The sequence below is a fragment of the Tenrec ecaudatus genome, chromosome 14 (genome assembly GCF_050624435.1).
Source record: "Tenrec ecaudatus isolate mTenEca1 chromosome 14, mTenEca1.hap1, whole genome shotgun sequence".
Lineage (NCBI taxonomy): Eukaryota > Metazoa > Chordata > Mammalia > Afrosoricida > Tenrecidae > Tenrec > Tenrec ecaudatus.
In genome coordinates, this window is record NC_134543.1 from 85,148,516 (window position 1) to 85,167,474 (window position 18,959).

The 18,959-nt window shown below is 41.5% G+C and overlaps 1 protein-coding gene across 1 annotated transcript; it reads right to left on the reverse strand.

Moving 5' to 3' along the window:
- Positions 1–90: 90 nt before the first annotated feature.
- On the reverse strand, positions 91–16,883 carry TOX4 (TOX high mobility group box family member 4). The gene is made up of 9 exons (XM_075532166.1): positions 16,799–16,883; positions 16,518–16,586; positions 9,061–9,303; positions 7,940–8,200; positions 7,337–7,567; positions 4,712–4,792; positions 3,400–4,143; positions 2,380–2,543; positions 91–709 (listed from the first exon to the last, which is right to left on the reverse strand). Exons 1-9 carry the CDS (start codon positions 16,802–16,804, stop codon positions 649–651), a joined length of 1,860 nt encoding a protein of 619 aa, XP_075388281.1. The 5' UTR covers positions 16,805–16,883; the 3' UTR covers positions 91–648.
- Between the last annotated feature and the right edge of the window lie 2,076 nt (positions 16,884–18,959).

Consider the following 18,959-nt stretch of genomic DNA (forward strand, 5'->3'; position numbering starts at 1 on the left):
TAAAACCTCTTATATTAATTTAAGGATGTAGGGTTCTGCCTCTTACACACAGAAGCTGTGGTAACTCAGAAAAGGAAAACTACAGAAACATTTGTAAAAAGAAATAAATAAGGAAACTTCTAGGTGATGTTATCTCCCTTACAGCCCAGTGTGTCTGGTGTTTGGGAAGGCCATGTGCACACATGACAGAAATGGTTCCATTTTTAACACTGGAACGCAGCCCTTCACGTTGTATGCACACCATGGCGCTTCTTTCCTAGGCGCAAAGCTGAGTATGCTTCCATTTTAATAATCTTTTAGGGAAGTCCTATGACAATTATACCAGTAAATTTCCTCAAACAACACCCACCACCACCCCTACCAACTATTATTTTCCGTTTATCCGTATTCCATTTACTCTTTCCTCTGCTAGTCTCACTGGTATCTTTGCTTGTACTTGAAAGCAAAAAGCAATTTCGGATAACAGCAAATCCAGTGGTCTTGCTCCGTAGCCTGGCTCCTGTTGACTGCAGAGAGAAGGGGAGAAGCAGGAAGGGCCTTCATGGGTTGAGATCAGGCACTACCAGTAGCCCAGCTTGTATTTCAAAAACAAGCTCTTGGACACATTCCCAGCAGAGAAGTCTTCAGTGGTTTAGAGAAGAAAAACGACTATTTCACAAACACCACAGTGTTTGAATTTCTAGAAGCTACCCAGGCCAAGAATACATCCCTAAGAGAGAGAGAAACACAAAATTATAATTTGAACATAGATAACATGAGGGGGTAACCCCCTCATAACCAGATATTTTTCTCCCCAAAGCTGTGTATTTAAATTTTTTAACAAAATAATCTTATCGCCTTTAAAGTATTTTCCATTACACTTACCATATGTACTCCAGTATAAGCTGACCTGGATATCAGCTGAGGAACCTAATTCTACCACAGAAACTGCATCACATTACAAATGTGCTGAAAAGCTCAGCTTATACACGAGTATATACAGTAAAATATTTCTCAAATCTGTGATTCCATTCTTGGAAACATTTTTCAAACACATCTGTTTGGGTGGCTGACAGCACCCTCCTCATTTTTTTCTTCATCTCTTCTACAATGCCAGATCACTGTCCTTTCATGTCCTTTATTTGCCGAAACAGTCGCAGGGAGTAAGGTCAGGTGAGTAGGTGCTTTGGGCAAGAAAGGCATGTGCTTGAGCAGTGCATTGTCGTGGTGGCAAAACCAGTCCCCGTCTGCCACAAACCGGGCCTATTTTGTAGCACACAATGACGCAACATTTTGAGAACCTCTAAATAGAAAGCTCAATTAACAGTCTGGCCTGGTGTAATGAACTCCGAATGCACTATAAATCGTGTTGTTCGGGAAGTTAGCGGACATCCTGAATGAGGATTGTCATCAATTGATATTTCACCTTTTTTTGAAATGAGAAAACCACTTGTATACTTAAGCTTTTCCCATAACTGTCCTTGTAAGTTGTGTTCAACATCCCAACAGTTTCTGCAGCATTTTCCCTGAGCAGGAAACAAAATGTCACAGCTGCACGCTGTTCTCTGGAATCGACACAAAAAAACAAAGTTCGAGGGAAACTGCCTTTGTGAAAAAATTCACTGACCAGAGTACCTTCCCAGGTGATGCCGCTGGGTGCACTAACTCAGAGGGAGTTGCCTGATGCTCAACTAGTGGGAAAAATGCAAACTACGAAAACTCTGCTCTGCCCCGCCCAGAGCAATTCCGGTTTTGGGGGGTGTGCCCCCTTCGTACTCTTCTTGACTGTCTTAAATAGGTTCTTAGATAACTTCGTGCAGCACTGAAATGGTATCACCCAATAAGAACACTGGGAAATAGTCCTAACTGTCACAAATAGAGGCAGTAAGATAGAGCCCCGTTCTTACTACTAGAGAACATTTGTGGCAGATAGTAATGCCTTCTTTCATGGATATAGGTAAGTCCCAGGAAGATCTGAGGCAAGTAAAATTCCCAGAACTCCCCCAATACTTAGCATATTATCCTATTTTGTTTCCTATATGCAAGCAACCTTCCATATGTTAACAAAATCTTACCAACACTTTAGCCATTTTTCTACAAATTCTACTTCTCTAAGTGGTCTGATTTGCACTAGGGAGGTGGGCTGATACTAATAGCTTAATGTCTTTTTAAGGAATAGAGGCCATGTGACTATTGAAAGAGTAAACTGTTAGGCTATCTTTAGCTATGTGGAGAATAGAGGCCCTTATGAAGGGACTTTTCCAGTAGTCTTTCCATTAGAATATGGAGAGCAACCTACTCCACCTAATGCAATGAGGATTATACAGCTCCAGGTCACCATGCTTCTCAACAGCTGATTTAGCAATACCAAGACTGTTTTAAAAAGAACCGAAAGTTCACCTGCAGTGCTTCACCACACACTCATTGCTGCAGTACTCATTGTCCCAGTCCTTGCTCACAACAGGAGGGTTCTCACACCCTGACCTCACACATCGAGGCTGGGGTGAGAGTATTACAGGAGATGTGTTCACCAATTCCACATCCATCTGAGAAGGAGACTCGACCTATGAGAGGAAGAGAGTACCAAGTGTGGATTAGATTGCTTTTTGCCTAGCCAGCCAGTCAAATGTGCCCTAAGACTCCATGGAGTACCTTGAATTATAATCCCTCCCACGCAGCAGTGAAAGTCTTGATCTCTCCCAGTCCAGCTAAAAGTTTATCATGCACATTGACATGGTGAATCTATTAGGGAGGCTAGACATAAACTACTGCTACTTTAAATCCTACCCACAACTGACTATTCTACATTTGAATTAGTCCCTACAAAAGTAGAAATCAAGAGTAAAGTGTTGAGTCACCTCAACTACATGGTAAAGGCCAAGGGGGGCAGAGGGAGGAAGAACTTAGAAATAGCTCCCCCTTGATACACTGTTAGTTCCTTTATTTTTTTTTTATTTTTTTTTTCTGTTAGTTCCTTTAAGTGAATGAATGCTTCAATTACCAGAGCTACAATCTCAACACGTCCTCTACTTTAAGATGACTACAAGTTACAACAAGGCACATGAGCCAATATTGTTGAGGGTATTTACCCCTCATTGAATCAAGCCAAGCAATCGAGACCTCGGAGAAATGGAAGGATTCATGTCACCAAAGCTTTTGAGGACTTGGATAGATAACTTCTGAAAAGAAACACTCCGTTTTGTCTGAATGCTCTCGAGCCGACCGGTGGTGTTGCCCCTGTTAAATGATGAGGGCAGTTGAGTAGGAAAAGCCACTGTTGTGGGCACTTTGCTCTCTGCAGTTTCAGATGCCCAGTGTGTTATGGAGTCAATACTAGCTGTAATCCCTCTTCCACTGGGTCAGCCAAGATCGCTCTTGTGTCTACCAATCGAGAGGAAAGATTTGAGAACAGAAACTCACCTCGGGCACTACATCTGTGATCATCTCACAGACTGTCTCAGGAGAAGTGGCCTCTTCTGTAGGAGCCTCGGGACTACTGTTCATAGGCTGCTCGGGGCTACTTTCCACAGTTGGTGGAACTAAGGTAGTTTGCATTTTCAGCGCAGGCTGAGGCACAATCTTGATCTGCAGAGGAGGTGGCTGCTGCTGTAAATTGATTCGAACTTTCTGAGGTGGAGGCTGCTGCATGGCCTGGAGAGGGGGAGGCTGTTGAAGAATGGTCACCTGCTGCTGAGTTGGGGGCTGAGGCATCTGTTGTAATGGAGGGGGCTGGAGTCGGGGTGGAGGCAGTTGCATAGAAGCAGCAGCAGCAGCTGCTGCCTGCAACACTGACCGAGTGACGATCTGGGCTTGCTGGCTGGGCTGGATAGTGGCTGTACTCGTTTGGCCTAACTGCAGCCCCCGGGAGGTCACCACTGTGGCTGGGATCACAGTAACCATCCCTCCTTGAGACATCGTAATAGAAGAGGGCAACACTTGTTTGGTAATGATCAATTTGGTGATATTAGGCTGGCCCCCTGGCCCTGAAGGTGCCTGGTTTGCAACATAGGACGAAAGAGTGGAGTTAACGACAATGGAGGGAGACAGAGCAGGGGGCTCTGTTGCGGCTGGTGCTGGAGATGCTGGGTCAACGGTAGCCATAGGAGGTGGAGAGGGAGTCTGTGCTGGTGGCACTGGATCCAGTTCTACTGTCTCCACAGTGGCCTAAAAACAGACAAAAAAGTCATTGGGAGATCCATGCTCTCTCTACCCAATACATACTCAAACCATGTCCCAAGGAAAGACAGAATATAGACTGATTTCAAATGGGGGATAAAAAGCATCTGTGGGTCTACCCCGGCAAGGTAAACATTAGAAACTACAAATAAACTCAGGAAGACTGTTTGGCAAGGTTTTACATGCTGGGAAAAACAGAAAAGCCATTAAGACAAGTTTAAGGTTTTAATATTCAACTCACTGCCATTGAGTCAATTCTGATTCATAATGACCCCAAAGGACAGAGCAGAATTGTGGATTTCTGAGATTAAACACAGAAGTAGAATTTCTGATCTTTCTCCTACAAAGGAGCTGGTAGATTCAAACTGCTGGCCTTGGGGTAAGCAGTCCAACTTGTAATCCACTAGGCCATCAACACTGCCTTTGTTTATAATATTACATAGTACTAATATGCTCCATAGGACTTAGTAACTGCTAAAACACCATTCAGAAAAAAAGTCCTAATGATGTAAATATATTCCCCTACAGTGGTATCCAAATACAGTCAACCTCCTACCTGGCATTCTTGGTTGTCTTTATAAGCAGCCAGAGCCTTCAGATACTCTTTCTTGGCAGCCTCAGTTTTCCGCTTATAAACCTGCAGAAAGTACAGACAATTTGAAAGAGCCTCATGCTTCCAGAAAAGATGGCTAATTCTATATCATCCATCAATAAATGACAATTTACTTCAGCCAAATAAGCATCAGTCACGCCTCTTAATGAATATACTACTTCTGAAAGCTAAAGATTATTCTGATCAGTATTCTTCTGAAAGCCAGTCAAACCAACAGATTGCCAGAATAACCACCCTCCAAAACTTCAAAGCAACTTCTATTGTCAACCCATGCCCACTTCTGTAAACTGAACAAACTCCAACCCCAAAACTACACTCCACATCAGCAGTTTGCTTAGCCAGGGGACCATGCCTTACCAGTGTGTTCTCAAAGAACGGGATAAATTGTTTGCAAAGATGGCCACACAATTCTGCCCATCCTGCCAGCCTCTCCTGCCATCAAGAACTGGGTCTGGGCTTGCTCTGTCACTTACTGGACCATCAGAATGTGGCTCAAGTGCTACATACTAGGAGGACCTAAGAGAACTAGGAGCATCTGGTTTGCTTTCTTAGAACACTGCTCCAAGTCTGCCACATGTACAGTGGCTAGTGTAGTCAATTTAGAAGATGAAAGGCCATGAGAAGCCCTTCATTCCAAAGCATCCCAGCCAACAGGCAGCAGCACTGGATAGTTATCTTGGGCTGCAACACCATCATTGGACGACACAGCAGGAACAGCAGAAAAGTCACCCACACAACTAACCGAATCATGAGAAGGAACACACTGTTGATGTTGTAAAGCTTTACATTTTGGGTGGTATGTTGAGCAGTGACATATAATTTATTAAATAAGTTCAGCTTTTTATTTCAGACATTACATAGTAGATTGACACCGGAACTGCAAGTTTAGAGCAATGGTACTGACAGCCATCTTTTTTCCTTTAACTCTTTCTCTAGCATCACAATTTCATTTTTTAACCGAGATTAAGCTTCTTTTAAAATAGAATTTCATCGATTTAGTTAAGGAATATATACAGCCAACCATACACAATGCCAACAGTTCTACACGAGTCATTTAGTGGCACTAGTTAAATTCTTCAACTTGTTATTTAACCTACCCCAACCTCATTTTTGAATTGTTGCTCCCAGTCAACAGACATTCACCGCACGCTACAGTGCTGACCCAATTTTTGGAGCTACTCTTATCCATTTGGCACCACTGTTAAAAGAACACCATGCTCACAGCAGACATTTTTAACAAGTTATACCATTGTGCGATTTGGGGATTTTTTTTTGTGAGTGTTGAAAGATGATCTCAGGGCAACAGTTTCAGAGGTTCATCCGCCTTCCATGGCTCTAAGGAAGTTCATGAGAATGTGAAATTCCATTCTGCATTTCAGGATTCTTCTGTGGAATCTTGAGTCAAAATATTCAGTAATGGTAGCCAGGCACCATTCAGTTCTTCTGGTCTTGTGGCAAAGAAGGCAGGTGTTCATGGAGGCAATTAGCACACACGCCACACCCTCCTCCTATTCCTGACTCGCCTTCCTCTATTGTTCTAGAGGAACAGAAACCAATTATTGTGCATTGGACAGCCACTTTCACGGTTTGATTGTGTTTTTTTTTATTGTGTTTTTAAGGAATGGTTCATTTTATTGTTTTTTTTTCTTTTAAAAATCATTTTATTGGGGGTTCGTACAACTCCTATCACAATCCATGCATACATCCATTGTGTCGAGCACATATGTACATTTGTTGCAATCATCATTCTCAGAGCATTTGCTTTCTACTGGAGCCCTTGGTATCAACTCATTTTCCCCTCCCTCACAAACCCGTGAAAATTTATAAATTATTATTATTTTCTCATGTCTTACACTGTCCAACGTCTTTCTTCACCCACACTTTCAAGTTTTTCAGACCCCAGACCCTAGTACTTCAAACTAGGAGGTAATAGAGAGGCGCTAAACATGCTACTAGGCCAATTAACTGGAACGTCCCATGAAATCAAGGCCCTATCAGACGGAACTTGCCTAAGGGAGATTAACCAGTTTTTAAATTAACATTGGATCAGTGAGAAAGCCCACTCTAAGTAGTGTGCATGTTAGAGTATGCCATGTACCTTTAGCATGTAACTTACCAAGAAATAAGCTTAAGTTAACTGATGGGAAAAATGAGGCTTAGAAAAGTTAAATGTCTAAAAATGAAACAGTTGAAAAATGATTAAGAATTATAAGACATTCTTAGTGAAGCACAGGGGCTTGGAATTAAAGGATCTGAGTAGAGTCTCAGCTCAACCGCGTAAGTGATTTGATTTAACTAGGCAATGTACTGACACCGCCCTGGTTTTCACATTTAGTAAAAGGGACAACTTAGCTATTTTACAAGGTTATTGTCAAGAGTCAGTGTTTTTATAATTACTAATAAGCTTAAAGGTTTTCTGATTTCAGTGTACAGTTGCAACTTCTAAGACAAAGAGACAAGAGCTGACACTAGTAAGGGCATGTAAGAAAATGTTAAAAAATGAGTTATCACTTTAATCAACAAATGCTACAATATTTATTATCCACCAGTTCACCATTAGTTACTTACCTGTTTCTGCTCTTCTCCAAGACTGTCCCACATAGAGGCCACAATTTTTGAGACCTCCCCAAAAGTGGCATTGGGATTCTGTCCCTTGATGGCAGCCTGTGTATCACGGAAAAATAAGGCATATGCCGAAACGGGTTTCTGAGGTTCATTAGGATCTTTCTTTCTTCTTTTCTTTGGAGCTTTCTGCTTTTTCCCTGTTTCCACCACAACTGTCTTCGGGCAATGAAGTTGCTGTGTTGGAGGGAAAAAAAGAATTACAAGGAAGAAAGGAAGTACAGTGGTCTGGAGAACTGTAAGAAAAGGATTTAAAAAAAACCTTTTTTTAATTAAAAAAAAAAAAAGGATTTTTACTGGCAGGGTGGGGGTGGGGAAGCTATCTAGCCCCATAAACGACATTTTCATGAATGCTAAGAATAAAGGCAGTAAGATTAAAAGACAGTAGTAACTTAAGCAAGAAGTCAAGGGGGGACTGGGAGGAGCATTAGAAAGCAGGCAGAGGGAGGAAAGTGCAGGCAGAAGTAAGGAGTAGTTCTAGGCTCTGTATGCCCAGAGCCTTATGCTAGAGTATCATAGCAGAACTGATTTGGGCAGGGAAAGCCTCACCCTCCGGAAATCCTCAACACCATCCTCATGAAGTGAACCAGTAGGTGAAGGGGTGGTTGAAAGACGATCCTCAGGAGACTGGGCAGGTGGCAGGATGGTGCCACCCCCTAAGCTCAAGCCAAGCTGAGAACTCAGTTCTGACTGATCAATGGTGGTCAGCTGGCCATGCCCCATCAAGCCAGATGTCATGTCTGTCATAGGTACATCAATTGTAACAGGTGGATTGGCACTATACTGTGTTCCTATTGAATGGTCCAAGTCCTGAGAGAAGAAGCAGGATTAATTAAACACTGAATATAAAAAAAGAGCATCCTTTCCCCCCTGGATTTAGGACAGTTTGTAAATACCCTGCTTACCCAAATTATATCATTGTTTAAACCCTACAAAACAAAAGTTAACTTGACTACACATAAAACAGATTGAGCATTAGCACCTATTCCAAAGTAAACAAATAATCAGTCTTAATTCTGGACAAATTAAAGAACAAATTATTTGGTAATTAGGAGGTTGTGGCCACACCTGGGTAAAGAAAAACTTCCCCTTGGAGCCTTCCTCAAAATAATAGCTTTTAAAGTTGTAATACACAGGCAATCAGAATAAGGCAAATGTCTGAGGTGTTTGGCATCAAATAAGAGAATAGAGCTGCTTCTACTGATGAGATGTGCTGACAGCCCAACACACATATTTACAGCACAGACTGATCCACAACACATTTGACGGACAACTTTCGATCTACCAAGGTATCAGATAATACAATCAGATCTGAATCCTAGACTACAAAGCCCATAATAGAAGGGGAAGGGAAAAAAACAACCCTTTAACTAGATGTATACAGACTGAACCTGTGTGCATCTCAGTAAAAAAGGAGGAACTGGGAGCGTTTTCCCTCCTCCAAAAAACATAATCATGTTCACTTCAGGGTTAAAAGTGAGCATTTGGCAAATTTTTTTTAATCTCATTTTTTTTCCCCAGGAAAAATTAAGTCTTTGTTGGTTAGCTTTTTGTCCCAATACTAGAAACAAGTAGTACCCACAGATAACAGGGAATAGCATTACTTTTGTCTCCATTAACACTATGCACATGAGCTTGGATAAGCCTGATAATGCTGCTTTCCCCCTTACCATGCTTAAGCCCCCACTCAGGAGCCCCCCGCCCTGCTCCATCAAGCCATGGGTCATGCCCACGGGCATGTCCAATGTCTGGACCCCATACTGGGCTGAAAAGCTGCCATCCTGTGAGGAGGAAGGGTCTGCTAGGTCATCAAAGTGGCCAACCACATCTGAGACAGCCAGTGTGGGATCAGAATCCAAGGAAATCGGTGGAATTTCAAATTCCTCATCACCCAAGCTTGGTGTATGGAATGTCTGCAGGAGGGGAAAAAAGGAGAAAAGAATTAGTCAGGAGAGTCAGAACAGCACACTGCTAAGTGAAGACCATAGCAGGATACTGAGTCTGTGTACTTACTTCTTTTCAGTTGAGACCCTACTGTTTCTAGAAGTTTCTTAGGTCTTAGTTCTACAAGTAAACCTCTCTTCTTCCTCATACTCTTGGTCATTTGGCACACACAAGGCTGGAAACATCTATTAAAAATTTCAATTACTTCATCTGCTTTTTACCTTATCATCTTGGTTGTCCTAAATGATAATGCTTATTGTTCTAATGAGTAATTCTTTCGGTAGTGAGAATCCAGCCACATAACGTCTAAGCTACAATGCTTGAAACTGCTCTAGAGATTCTAATGAATAGCAGTTATTTCACAATCATTACACCTGAACTGTAAGACAATAGAAAATCACTGTCAACCAGCCCATTACATGGTGACTACTACTTTAGGTTTCTTTGAGGAAGATCTGTCATTGGAGCCTTACTCGCCTCTGAATAGTTGTACTTAGTGTAGAGCTTCCTATCTCGCCTCCATTTGAGCAAGCACAATGTTACCACAAATAAAACGACTCCCAGTTGTACAAGACTTTTGGAAAACTCAATAATGCCAAGATAACAATAGTGAGAAGAAAAACCTTCACAAAAGCTACAGTCAAGAGGCAAACTGGTTGTTCAACAGTCCCAGAACACATTCCTAGTCTTTCCCTGACCAAGTTTCCTGGAAGGGAGGAGAAAAAGGCCAAAGGTACAATTTCTTCTTCCTCTGAATCCAACAAGACCACTAACAACAAATGCTTTCTATTCTGAAATCTTTAATAGCTAAAAGATTCAATGACTGATCTAAAATACATTAACTGCTACTGTCCCTTTTCTGATATTAAAAGGGAGGCATCTGCAACCATAGAGCATTATAAAGGGGGGAAAATCAAGATAGTTTGGTGCCAGAGACCTGAGTTCTAATACACCTTTGCCATTTATTACATGACCTTGACTGGTTTTCCTTATCTACAAAATGGAGATTATAATGGTAAAGCCTTCATATGACTATTATTAGGATAAGAGATTTCGTGCACAAAAGCTTATCACTGCACCTCACACATATATACATGTTTAAATAAACCTTTATTCACCATTGTTCTTAATGACAATATTAATATCCTAATTATCATTAACTTGTCAACTGCTCCCAACAAATTATCACAAGTAACCTGAATTTATAAGTTAGATTCTGTCAACACATTAAACACATAGTAAATACTAAGTGATCACATTAAAGAGGCACCTAGACAATTGTCCCCTCATGATTAAACAATGCATTCTCTAAGGGTTCCTCAGAGTACCCAGAAAGGGTCTCATTAAGATGGTTCTTGGTTCCATGAAGACAAATATATTACACTAAACAAAGTATTTCCAGCTGGTAGAAACTAAGGAGAAAAATGCATGTCTGTGAAAATGCCCATCTCTGAACCACACTAGCAAACAGAAAACAACTCCCTGGATTTGTTTTTTTGTTGTTGTTTTTTTAATGCACACATCTTCCTTCCCACATTTTCATTTCAAGATCCTTACTGTTGTACTTAGCATCATGAAAATTTGAGAGTTGTGGGAAATGTAAGTTAAGAGCACATATGGATCATAAGAACAGGCATTTCTTTAATTAATAAATCATTTTATTGGGGCACTTACAGCTCTTATAACTATCCATACATCAACTGATTCAAACACATTTATACATATGTTGCCATCATTATTTTCTTTCTTTTTTTTCCATCATCATTTTCAAAACATTTTCTTTCTGCCTGAGCCCTTGGTATCAGCTCCTATTTCCGCCCCCCCCCCCACCCTCCCACTCTCATGAACCCTTGGTAAATTAGAAATTTTTATTTTCATATCTTACACCACCTGCTGTCTCCCTTCACCCACGTTTCTGTTTTTCATCTCCCTGGGGGGTGGGTTATACATCGATCATTATAGTCAATTCCCCATTTCTCCCCCCACCTTCCCCTACCCTCATGGTATCACTACTCCCATTACTACTCCTGAGGGGTTTGTCTGTCCTGGATTCCGTGTGACAAGAGTTTTTATCTGTACCAGTGCACATGCTCGGGTCTAGCCAGATTTGTAATGTAGAACTGGGGTCATGATAGCGGGGAGGAGGAGGCATTGAAGAACTAGAGGAATGTTTCGTGTTCCGTCAGTGCTGAGCTGCACCCTGGCTGGCTCGTTCTTCCCTGTGACCCTTCCTTCTGTGAGGGGAGGTCCAATTGTCTACAGATGGGCTCTGACCCCAATCATTTGTATCGGAAGAACGGACATTTCTTGACGGGAAAGACTAAAACTGCTCCCCTGCCTCTGTGAACAACACCTCCCCGTCTACACACACATCAGCTTTCTCAGTACACAATTTGTAATTTTTCTTATTGGTGAAAACTCTTAACTTTAGGTCTATGACTCTTTCCAAAAGTTAAGCTTAGGATCATGTGAGCATTATTTTGTAAAAAGTACAAAGATGTTTGCCAAATCCTCATGCAAAGAAACTTAAATAGTTATAGGAAAAGAAAAACAGATCCAGGGAACCATTTATTGGACTAGATTAGTGATATAATTGGAGTTTTCCACTTGAAAAAATAGATTGCTTTAGCAAAGCAAAAAATGACTATTCTTTTCTGCCTATCACAACAAACAAAAAAGGCTGAGATATGAAAAATGAGACTATTTGCTAATGAGAACTAAAAAAGAAAGAAAATAACATCCAAAACAAGAGACCACGGTTCTAAAGAGAGAACCTTCATAAACCACCTGGAATGCCCACATAAACGACACTGAAAACCAAAAGGGCAGAGACTCCATTGTATCAGTTCAACAAGGCATTCTTTCTATGCACCATCTCCTGGGATGTGGAAACAGCTTTCTTATTCAGTATCTGGGGTTGTAATGGTGGGCTTTTTATTTATTGAGTTCTTTTTGGGAAAGGGTTGATTTGTTTCTTCTTTCAAATATGAGTAGAAAACAACTGCAATTATTGAAAGTACGAAAGAGTAAACTTCACATTATAAAAAACATGGAGACAGTCGAAAGTTCTTTTCCCACCACGAAGTATGAAATTATGGGCAGAAACCCAATAATGAACGCCTCTGCGTGAGTGGACCTATTGTGTTGAATAGAAAGCCAACACTGTAGTAAATAATGAAGTGCTTGGGGCAGAGAAGATGAAGAGAGGAAAATGAAGTAGTTACCCATCTCACTCAGCTTCCCTTCTCCTTCTCTATTAAGTTCTTGGGCCCTCTTGTCCTTTTTGAGAGAGGGAACAGTTTGGGAATGACAGTTTATAAGTACAGATGCTTAGTTACTGAGAGAACCAACAAGTGAAAACAACTACATTCTCAATCCTCAGAACCAAAATACACGGTACAGCATTTCTTTTTAAAGAGTTTCTCCTATATACCATTCCTTATAGAAAAGTTCAATTCAATGACATACTTATAGTAGTGACTGTTTACTTAGCCTAAAATCATCTAGCATTGTGCAATCAACCACCTCTGGCTGAAAACCGAAAGTTTGGAATTCCAGTCCACTAGAGAACGGTACTTTGAAAGAAAGGCCTGAGGATCCATGTCCCAAAACATCCAGGAAGCCCAATAGAACACAGTTCTCCTGACCCAAACAAGGTTGCCAGAGTCAGAATCTGCTCAAAGACAACTGGTTTTGTTGCCCTTTTATTTATTTATTTTTAATTTTTAAAAGTGTTATAAGTACTTTTCCTACTGAGGGACATAAGTGTCTTATTATGTCTTATATCCCCAAAGTACTCAAAGTAAATACCAGAGTAAAAGCCCATCGGAATGAGAGAAAATAAAAAATTAACTTCCTTCAAGTCAGAGATTCTTATTTTAATGAAGTCCAGTTTTTCAGTGTTTTATGGTTAATGCTTCTTGTAGACACCTATCCTTAGCTTGCAAAAAAGAAAACCCTAAAGAGGAATTTTTAAAAATTGTATCTTTGTATAATTTCTACATTTTATTTAGGGTAGTTCATAGTAAGACCAGATACAACAAAAAACAAAAGCTGATAAAATAAAAGAGTTTTTGTTTCTTTTTTAAAGGGGAGAAAATGTAGAAGTTAGCATGAGAAAAAGAAGAACTCTTACTGGTTTGGGTTTTAGTTTGTTACTTTGGAAACCCCATGTTACAGAAAAGACCGGCTTCATAGGTTTCTCTTGGCTGTGATCTTGAGGGAGGCAGATTGCAGGCCTTTCTTCTCTGGCGATGCTGGGTCGGTTCTAACCACCAACATTTGGATGGTCAGCCAAGGGCAAAGCACTTGTGCTATACCCGGGGACCTGAAAGACGAAAACTTCACGACGAAAGTCCTCAGCTGCTGAAATTGAGCCTCAAGCTTACTATTTCCTGACCAAACAGTGGTGTGGGTTTTCCCATCAATTCGTAATGAATAATACACAAAGATCAGACTTGCACTGGAAGACTCTGTGGATGCTATAAAGGGAGCCACTTCTTATGCTGTTACCTCTGGATCACACAAGTTCATTAAAGGGGCAGACGATTAAGGGACATCTGAAAACTATCATATTTAGTTTTAGAATGTACTTTCACATGGATTAGGTCAATGTGGAATCTATAATAGTCCAAAATAATTAATTTAAAGGTGGAGACCTCATGCAGAAAACTGACGATAAGACTTCAAAGCCCCAAAGAAGAGTTTAGTTTCCAGCAATTCTAAACTGGCTGCTTTGTTGGTTCATATAAATAATAATAGCATTAAACAAGTTTTAAAGCTAGCAACTACATAGGGCAGTTAGGAAAATTTAAGACATAACCAAATACCTTGAGAGAATTAATAACTGGGGGGACTGGGGGAAGCTCATGACCATAGTCTTGGGGACACCAAGGTCAACTGGCAGGGCAAGGGGCAGAAAGACAATGTTCTACATCCTACTTTGATAGGCAAAGACTGAGTTGTGAATAGCCATCTATGGTGAAACTGTTGGTCTCTCCCCAGCCAGGAAGAATAAGAGTGGTGCAGATTGGAGCCATGTGGAAACCATTACTCAAGGGGACAAATGGACAATGCAGACATCAGTCTCCACAAGCCTGAGACTAGAGAGTTAAGATGGTACATCCACCACTACCAACTACTCTGAAAGGGATTGAGGTAGAAGGTCCTCCAGAGACAGGAAGAGAAAAAGGTGGAACAAAACTCAAAATCATAGAGACCAGGCTTATTTATCAGACAGAAGCTGATGGAACCCCAGAAACTATGCTCCTTAGTCACCCTTCAGATCTGGAACTGAACCCACCCCCGATGGCTCACATTTCAGCCAAGGCATGGTGACAGTCAGACAATTTCATACCAACTTGGTAAAAGAATGAATGGGGTAGAGAGTCTAGATTGGTGACTCCTCCTTGTGGGCATGGTAGCCTTCTCAGGAGAATTCTGGGATCTCTCCTCATTCCTGTTGACAAGTCACATGGAACCATACTGATGGCAGTCAGAGCCCTGTAGATGCTTCCACCACCACTGGATACACAAGACTTTCTACCCACTGGCTTGTGATCTTCCTGCATTCGGCGTTATCGCATGTGTTGCCTGAATCTGAAGAGGAATTTATGGACTAATATGGGACATAAGGGCTAATAATAGACCTTATGGATGTGATCTGGATTGGGCTGGGATGTTTTCTCAATATACAATTGCCCTTTGATATAAAGCTCTCTCTTACACACGAGTGTCTCTGGATTTGTTTCTCTAGTCAGCCCAGACTAACACAGGTATATGAAACAGTAACACTAGCAAGGTAAGCATACCTTAGAATAATCAACAGTTTGAGATCAAAAGGGCAGCATTTGTCCAAGGACAAAGTTCAGAAGGGTCAAGGCAAAAGGAGTGGGTACAGGAATGGCTTAAGTGATGTTACTTTAAGATGATTTCAAGGAATGGCAGGAAACAAAATGTGTATGAATTATTGAATGTAAAATGAATGATCTACACAGTAATGTATAAACCATTGCTCAATTCACAATTTTAAAAAGCCAGAAACTACTCTTTGAAAACCTAACTCTTGTCTGACAGAATTTCAGAGTTTATTATAGGATAAGAGAAACCCTAATTAAAATTTTTTTAAAAAGAAAGATAAACCTTAGTTTAAATCAATTGAGAATTCTTGGTACTAAAACTGATACAAATAATTCACACTAGTCTGGGAAGCAGGAAGATTAAATCATCAGAAGGCCAGAGAAGGTTCTAGAATTCACACATTCTCAAAGATTGGAAAACTTATGATCCACTTTTCTGTCCTACTTATAAGTGATACAAATCTGTATTCTGACACCATTTCAACAAGAACCTTCCCACGAATAGTAAATGGTCTTTACTTCAAAATATTAGAATCTACTCCAACAAGCTATTTACTAGTAGTAATAGCAAACTATTGCTATTACTTCAAAATAGCATAAAACTATTTGATAGCTGAGGAACCTGACCTAGAAAGATGAAGCAACACGGCCAGAGTCTGAGTCACAGGAAAGCAGAACTACCTTATTCCCTTCGGATTCCTTTGACAGCTATTTCTTTTCTCTTAGCCAAAGGGAGACTCAGGGCTTTCTACTCCGAAAAGAGTCCCAGAAACCTGCAAAGGCAGTGCCAGCCTGTGCACTAGGTTCGCCACGAGCCTGCACTACGAAAACATGCCGGCGTCAAGTATGTGAGCACACCAATCAACGCTTTATAGGTGGAAATGTAAATTAAGAAAAACCCCATCAACAAGAGCTCCTTTCGAGAATTAACACACAGCCGCACTTCGCCCCTCCTAGGTAAGCTCCACCCCCAGGCCAAACGTCTTTAGCTAAACGTTGTCGATCTCTCAAAATTGCTGGCAGTCTTTCTCCCCAACAAAACGAGGCGGACCATCCACAGGCTGCCGACTCCTACTGAGGCTCCTCCTTCCCAACGACCTGCTCCAGTGCCCCGATGACAGCGGGTCGCCAGGTCCCGTCCCCCGGCCCGCCCCGCCCCGGGCAGGCGCTGTAAACGCGCTGCCACCGACCTGAGCACCAATCGCGGCCCCAGGTCCCCAGGTCCCCAGCCCCGTCCCGGCGCCCGCGCGCTCCTTCCCGCCCCCCGAGCCCCGCCGCGGCCGCGGCCTCAGCCCTCCCCCGCAGCGCCGGCGGCGCGGGCTCACCTCGGCCCCTGACAGGAAGGGGTGCGAGGGTCCTGTGATCGTCAAGTAATTGTCACTTCCTCCGGGAAACTGGAAACCAAAAGAAAGCCACGGGAGTAAGTTAGGGGGAGCAAGGCGTTAGCCCGAAGCGCCGTCTTCTAACCCCGACCTTCTGACAACACGCCCGCAACCCGGCTGCCTCCCCCTCCGCCGTCAGCCGCCTCTCCTCCCGGCCTCTCGCCTTTGCTTCCGCCCCGTCGCCTGCATCCTCTCTCCAACCTTCTTGGCGCCCGGGTTCTTACCTCCATCTTCACACAACTGCTCCCACCGTCTCAGTTTCCTCATCGCTCCCACCGCCCCCAGCGAACTCGGAACTTACGTCACTTCCGGAAGGACGTGCGTCGCCCCGGCGTCCGAGCAGGGCCCGGCCGGGCCGAGGGGAGCGAGCGAGCGACTGACGCTCGCCCCCTGGAGGCCGGCGGGGGCGCTGCAGGCGAGCAGAAATCGGGCCACTTGGGGGTGAGGGCTGGGGGGGCACTGTCTGGAGCTTGGCGTTTGAAGCGCAAAGTGCCAAGCAAGAAAGCTAGAGAAAAGAATTGGGTACCACGTTTTGAAACACCTGAAGGCAATGGGGCGTACATGACAAGTTTTAAAACAGGTTTGAAAGGATTGATCAGATCCCCCTTCTCGGCTCCCCCACCCTCCTCCCTGTCCCTGTAAAGCCCAATAATTAAGACATGTTTCTTTTAGAATTTTGTTCTCACTACCAAGACAAATAACAGCAGTTGTATAGAAAACGTGGAAATGGAAGAGGCTCAGAGTGCACAGCGAGAAAAAAATTGCATAGAGAAAAACAGTTTTATTTTTATATTCGTATTGATTAACGTTCTATTTCTACTGTGTATAGGGAAAGAGATTTAGTGGCTTTTTGTTTTGTTTTGTTTTCCGTAGTTATCATCTGATTCTTCATAAAGTGATCTAGAATGGTTAGAAACGATCCTTTCATCTTCCTTATGAACTGCAGCGCCGTGGAATGGAGATCATTTTTTATATAGTCCGCATGCCTACAGGTGGCACTAACAAGTGCGTCTCAGCCCTCTAGCTTGAGATGTATTAGCGATCTTTCCTACCTGCAAGCCATGCTCTGTGCAGAGCACTGCAGATGAATAGAAAATAGGTCAAATGCTCTTGAGTTATGGCCAAGTATTTTTCATGTAAGTGGACTGAAGTTTTAAATTTTGGGGTTTCATAATATCTTGAGAGGAGACAAATATCTGATAAGCCAAAGTCCCTTATTGGGATTGCCAGTCTTCATACTCCTATGAAGGAAGTGATTTTTCAATGAACTTTAGGAATTATTGGACATCAAATGTGTCTCATTCTGCAAAACCTATTTCTTAGATTAAAAAGTCCTGAAGTTGCAAAAAGAAACATTGTTTCAGGTAGCAGGACTAGACAGGGACTCCAAAAATATATTAGGAAATGCTTTCAAAATTGTTAGATGCCCTTTGGAAAAGTTACAAAATTAAATGCTGCCTGTTAAAATTTTAGTATTAACTATCATTACTAGCAATTTATTCACATTTGACTTTTTAATGAACTTTATTCCTCCATCTGCTTTTTTGGTTACTTTCCTTAGGTCATTAACACTTCCAACACAATTTTTTTTTTTTAGGAAAAAGAAGGAACTTCAAGGAATAAAAATTTAACTACTGCATGTATGTAACCACAATGGGATCAGTAGCACTTGGTACCCAGTTAAAAAAACACCTCAATCAATAAATAAGATTTGTTTTTTTGGACAGGCTCAATTAATTATTTATTAATTTATTAATGTTAATTTTAAACTTTAAATTAATAACTTTATTAATTTTAAAACATGGTGCTTAAGTGGAGAGCAAATGCTTTGAGAATGATTGGGGCAGGGAATGTATGGATGTGCTTTATACAATTGATGTATGTATATGTATGGATTGTGATAAGAGTTGTATGAGTCCCTAATAAAATGTAAAAAAAGAAAAGGGAAAAAAAAAAGAAAGAAAGAAAAGAAAATGATTAGGGCAAAGAATGTACAGATGTGCTTTATACAATTGATGTATGTATATGTATGGACTGTGATAAGAGTTGTATGAGCCCCTAATAAAACGTTTAAAAAATTTTTTTAAAAAAAGAAAAAAAAATTTTTAAACATGGTTTTTTAATGAAATTATTTCTCTTGGCCATCAGTGACAGTTGTGGAGTTTGGCCTGAACGGTCAATATTGATGGAAAACAAATCAATCTGCAAATCTGAGGTCTGATGAGGTAGTGTAACATTCCCTATTTAGTCCCTAACTGAGATCACAATGTAACAGTAAAGTCTACAGCCATCCCTCTGATATCAAAAGCTCAGCAAGGTTGGGGCTGATTAATACTTATGGGAAAATTAAAAAAATCAAGACTTATGGAAGGAGAAAAGCCTATC

What these genes read in the sequence shown, in the direction of transcription:
- TOX4 (XM_075532166.1), bottom strand. An exon ending in AAGACAACCAAGAATGCCAG is followed by an intron (nt 4,144 to 4,711) that starts GTAGGAGGTTGA and finishes GTCTGTTTTTAG; the next exon opens with GCCACTGTGGAGACAGTAGA. An exon ending in TCACAGATGTAGTGCCCGAG is followed by an intron (nt 2,544 to 3,399) that starts GTGAGTTTCTGT and finishes TTCCTCTCATAG; the next exon opens with GTCGAGTCTCCTTCTCAGAT.